General features: G+C 39.5%; 1 protein-coding gene across 1 annotated transcript; it reads left to right on the top strand.

The window, feature by feature from the left end:
- Nucleotides 1-381: 381 nt before the first annotated feature.
- Amd2 (S-adenosylmethionine decarboxylase 2) lies at nucleotides 382-3,582 on the top strand. The gene has a single exon (NM_007444.3). It carries the CDS (start codon nucleotides 714-716, stop codon nucleotides 1,716-1,718), a length of 1,005 nt encoding a protein of 334 aa, NP_031470.3. The 5' UTR covers nucleotides 382-713; the 3' UTR covers nucleotides 1,719-3,582.
- Nucleotides 3,583-5,580: the final 1,998 nt, after the last annotated feature.

The following is a 5,580-nucleotide window of genomic DNA, read 5'->3' as shown; positions in this document are numbered from 1 at the left end:
TCCCACCATCAATGGAGGAGTGTTCCTCCAATGGAGGATAACCTATCTTATATATGAATAGTACTATTCCATGGGCTATGCAAGACACTCTTCTCATTTCTTGGCCCATTATGACATGAACTTCTGTGCTCTACTATGCTCTTCCTGCTATGATGCATTGACCTCTGACCCTCTTAATAAATTAATTTTTTTCTTCATTAGTACTATGTCAGTGAAGTTGCATTCCTGCTTGTCAACTTGACCATACCTGGAATGAACTATAATCCAGAATTGGAAGGCTCACTAGTGGATCCTAATCTCGAGAATAGGAGATATAAGTTTCTGATTTGGATCTTGGCATAGAGGCTATGAATTCCAGAAGATTAAGACAGGGAAATATCGGCTTACACAGTATGGCCGGCGACATTAGCTAGCGCTCGCTCAACTCTCCTAACGGGAAAGCAGCGGACTACAAGAGACTGAACTGTATCTGCCTCTATTTCCAACAGACTCACGTTCAACTTTCGCTCACGAAAATAGCCGGGAAAATTTTATTAGTCCTTTTTTAAAAAAAAAAGTTAATATAAAATTATAGCAAAAAAAAAAAAAAAAAAAGGAACCTGAACTTTAGTAACACAGCTGGAACAATCCGCAGCGGCGGCAGGAGCGGCGGGAGAAGAGATTTAATTTAGTTGATTTTCTGTGGTTGTTGGTTGTTCGCTAGTCTCACGGTGATGGAAGCTGCACATTTTTTCGAAGGGACGGAGAAACTGCTGGAGGTCTGGTTTTCCAGACAGCAGTCCGACGCAAGCCAGGGATCTGGGGATCTTCGTACCATCCCAAGATCTGAATGGGATGTCCTTTTGAAGGATGTGCAGTGCTCAATCATAAGTGTGACAAAGACTGACAAGCAGGAAGCTTATGTACTCAGTGAGAGTAGCATGTTTGTCTCCAAGAGACGTTTCATTTTGAAGACATGTGGTACCACCCTCTTACTGAAAGCACTGGTTCCCCTGTTGAAGCTTGCTAGGGATTACAGTGGGTTTGACTCAATTCAAAGCTTCTTTTATTCTCGTAAGAATTTCATGAAGCCTTCTCACCAAGGGTACCCACACCGGAATTTCCAGGAAGAAATCGAGTTTCTTAATGCAATTTTCCCAAATGGAGCAGCATATTGTATGGGACGCATGAATTCTGACTGCTGGTACTTGTATACTTTGGATTTCCCAGAGAGCCGAGTAATCAGTCAGCCAGATCAAACACTGGAAATTCTGATGAGTGAGCTTGACCCAGCAGTTATGGACCAGTTCTACATGAAAGATGGTGTTACTGCAAAGGATGTCACTCGTGAGAGTGGAATTCGTGACCTGATACCAGGTTCTGTCATTGATGCCACACTGTTCAATCCTTGTGGCTACTCGATGAATGGAATGAAATCGGATGGAACATATTGGACTATTCACATCACTCCAGAACCAGAATTTTCTTATGTTAGCTTTGAAACAAACCTAAGTCAGACCTCCTATGACCACCTGATCAGGAAAGTTGTGGAAGTCTTCAAGCCAGGAAAATTTGTGACCACCTTGTTTGTTAATCAGAGTTCTAAATGTCGCACAGTGCTTTCTTCGCCCCAGAAGATTGACGGCTTTAAACGTCTTGATTGCCAGAGTGCTATGTTCAACGATTACAATTTTGTTTTTACCAGTTTTGCTAAGAAACAGCAACAACAGCAGAGTTGATTAGGAAAAATGAAGAAGAAAAAACGCAAAAAGAGAAGACACACAGGAGGTGGTGGCTGCTTTCTAGATGCTGATCCTGAGGGCCATGCTGACCATGACCACCACCTCGTAGTTGCAGAAAGCCCTAGGTGTAATGATAGTGTAATCATTTTGAAGTGTATGCATTATTATATCAAGGAGTTAGGTATCTTGCATGAATGCTCTCTTCTGTGTTTAGGTGTTCTATGCCACTCTTGCTGTGGAACTGAAGTGCATGTAGAAAAGACCTTTGACTGTATGAATCTTTACGACACTTGTGAAAATGATACAATTTGGTTTATGCACAGTGTAATATTTCTGCAGGCATCATCCAAAATTCCCCACAGACAAGGCTTTCGTCCCCATTAGATGCGGCCTCAGCTGACATCTGTGACTGTTCTATTAAATTGCTGCCAGAGTTTTTACATCCAGTTACCTCCACTTTCTAGGGCATATTCTCTACTAATGTTACTCAAAACCAATTTCTACTTCATACAGGTGTTTTATGCAATGGCAATTAAAGTTTTTCTTCCACAAGTTGAGTCTTTGTAAGAAAATGACTCCAGTTGCTTGTTTTATGTTCTGCTGTTTTAATAATTGCTCCTGCATTTAGAGTCCTATAGTTTTTCCACCACCTTTGATGAAGCAATACACTGTTACACTGTGGGCTTATATTATAATTTTACACCCCAGGTGAGAGTTTGGAGATGGTCCCTTGCTTAATTTTTTTTCCTAAGACATAAGAATGTGGTCTCTTTATTGGCATGAACTTCTGTGGAAGATAAATGACAAAACTGAATGTATCAAATGAAAAGAACTCACAGTCTCCAGGGCGATGAGCAAGGAGAACCCATTAAAGAAAACTCCATGGAAATGATAGGCTGTGCAGTGCACCTTAATTAGCGTTAATGGAGTGCCTACTATGCCCTCACTAATTTACTAAATGATAGGAATGTCCACTATGTCAAAGCAGAAATGTAGTCCTAGCATTCTGACCTCAGTAAGTGCTGCCGTTGCCACCAGGTTTTATTTACTAAAGGAGATTTTGATTCGAAGGAGAATCTGGTTTCTACTTGTCCTGCCGTCGGCTGGTCTCTGGTCTTCCTTTCACCGTGGCCTTCAGATGATCAGATGAATGACTGACCAGAGGGAGGAGGCCTCTCCAGGTTACTCAGCCAAATAGTGAATGTATGAATGGATGGAACGGCGCAATATTCTGAATCTATTTAATGGCACTAGAAATAATGGGCGTTGAAGAGTCGGCATGTTGGTGGGACTTAAACAGAAAAGAGCAAACTGGACTAAACTCCCTATTTATTGCCCTCCTGTTTTCTTGGTAGTTTCTGGACTGATGCAGTGATGTTTTGTTCCTTCCGTATTTATAACGAAACACTTTTTTAGCGTTTCTAAACAGAGTCTACTTGGTTTGAGATCAAGTGGTTGGAACACTGTCTGGACTCTTTCTACACGGTGTTGATTGAAGGCTTCTTTGGGGAAGCTTTCGGTCAGCTTTATCTGTCTGATTCTGTAATGAGCACAGCACCTATTTTGAATTGCTATTTGGAGGGCCAGTGCTTATTTAAGCTGGATTTTGTAACCCAGTAGATTTTGGCTTGAGGTCTGATTTCCCCGTCTTAAATTAAGAATCCTAATGTTGAGAATTGCATAGGTTTGTGTGGAACAAAGCCTAGAACAACTGTAGGTAAACTAGTGATCTAGTCTAATTACAGGTGGGGAAGTTTTGGTGCCATAATTTCTCTTTGTTGGTGTTGGACTTTTAATCAGCTGAAATGTATTTCTGTACCACAATGTAAGCTTCAATAAAAGTTTGCTTAATTGTCTAGTAAAAAAAAAAAAAAAAAAAAAAAAAAAAAAAAAAAAAAAAAAAGACAGGGAAATATCTGAGTTCAAGGTCATCTGGGATTAAAGGTGTGGTGACACACACCTCTAATCTGAGCTACACTTTCTGTTGGAAACCTACATAAGAACATTCGAAGAAAGAATATATATTCTCTCTCTTTTTTGCCTGCTTTCCTTGTGGGACTGACCAACTGCTAGTCCTTCAACTTCCATTCACAACTGCTGCCTACCATTGTTGGGAGCTGGACTACAAACTGTAAGTCATCAACAAATTCTCTTACTATTTAGAGACTACCCATAATTTCTGTTACTCTAGGGATCTCTGACTAATACAGTCAGCAATGTACATGATAACTAATAAAAACATCAGGCACACATATAACTCCAGAAAAATTCAAGAGTGCTTGTTCAAGCCTTTCTTTTGATGTTTATAATATCAATATCAATTATAGACAATTGTTCCAATGCTAAACAAAAATATTGAAAATTTCATTAATGATAAATTAAGGGAGCTTGTGAGATTGCTCAGTGGGTAAAGTTTCATGCTGCCAATTTGGGGACTTGCATGATGTAAGGAGAGCAAAGCGTCATCTACTGAAAGTAGTTCTATGATCTCCACATTCATTCATAAAATAAAGTAATAAATAAAACAATTAAAAAGAAATCATTAAGGTAGTCCAACTAAGTCATAATTTAACTGTGTGAATGTTATCATCACAGCTGAAAAATACTAATATCAGTGTTTTACAATTTAATAATATTTTTACTCAATCTTATGGTTGTTTGTCATCACTTTTTGGTGGCAGACAAATCTCTTGTAATAGCCTATTATTTCTAATTTTGACAAAGATGAAACAAACATGTGGAAGAAAACATAATATGCATACACATGAGACAACAGTTATAGCTGTGTGTGTTTTCAACAAACCTTTCAATTTTTATTATGGGAAATTTATTTCACATCATATCTCCATCACCATTTTCCTTCTGGACTTCTATTACAATTCACTGTTTTAATAAGTATGTGCCAGGGAAAGGGTAAATAGGTTAGGAAAAAAAATTCAGAGAAAGAAAATAGGTCTGTATTCAAAGAGCATGAAAGAAAAATAGTCTTATAACCATATGCAATGTAAGAAAAATATTTCTTAATTTAAATTTATGTATTTACTTCCCAAATGTTGTCCTCTTTTTCATCCCACTTTCACAGTGTCTCCTTCCCTTTGTCCCTCCTTCCCTTCTTCTCTAAGAGGGTGGGGTCCCCCGTGTGTCCTTCCACACTGGCACATCAAGTCTTTGCCAGATTAGTCACATCCTTTCCTCCTAAGGCCAGATAAGGCAACCCTGCTAGGGAACAAATACCACAGTCAGGTTACAACTTTAGGGAGAGCCTAAACTCCAGTTGTTTGGAACCCACATACCCACATATGTTCCTAGAAGCCTCTTTCTAGCTCCTATATATTCTTTGGTTGATGGTTTAGTCTCTGAGAGTTTCCAGGGGTCTATGTTAGTTGACTCGGTTGGTCTTCCTATGTGGTTCTCATCCCCTTTGGGGCCTTCAATTCTTCCCCTCATTCCTAAGAGTCCCTGAAGTGGAAATTTCTGTTGTGTCATATGTTGTAGACTCACATGGCATTTTGTGAGGCAAAACCCATGAAATAACACATGATGTTTGGAGAGAATATAAATAAGTCTCAATGAGCAGAGACAGGCACTTACATAACTAGCCTTGCAATGCTTCCTTGCTCTTAGTTTTCTCTGATTTGCATTTCCTTGAGAGAAGCACAGCAGAGAATTACTCCTGGCATTCTGGATGATTCTGGTAGGTCTGCTGACTCCTAAGAATTTGGCAGAGGCCTAGCTGTTTCTGCTGCATCAGGCTACTGCTGCTGATTTGTGGTTAGCATCTTGACACTACTGAATTGGACTGCTGGTATACTGACAGAGATTGCAATCATGTCAAATAACTACTTCTAAAGAGGTCCAC

Source organism: Mus musculus, chromosome 10 (assembly GCF_000001635.26).
Source record: "Mus musculus strain C57BL/6J chromosome 10, GRCm38.p6 C57BL/6J".
Lineage (NCBI taxonomy): Eukaryota > Metazoa > Chordata > Mammalia > Rodentia > Muridae > Mus > Mus musculus.
The sequence above is the reverse complement of the archived record's forward strand: the minus strand, read 5'-3'. Positions and strand labels throughout refer to the sequence as shown.

Coding starts and splice junctions, on each gene's coding strand:
- Amd2 (NM_007444.3), top strand. CDS start 714: ATGGAAGCTGCACATTTTTTCGAAGGGACGGAGAAACTGCTGGAGGTC.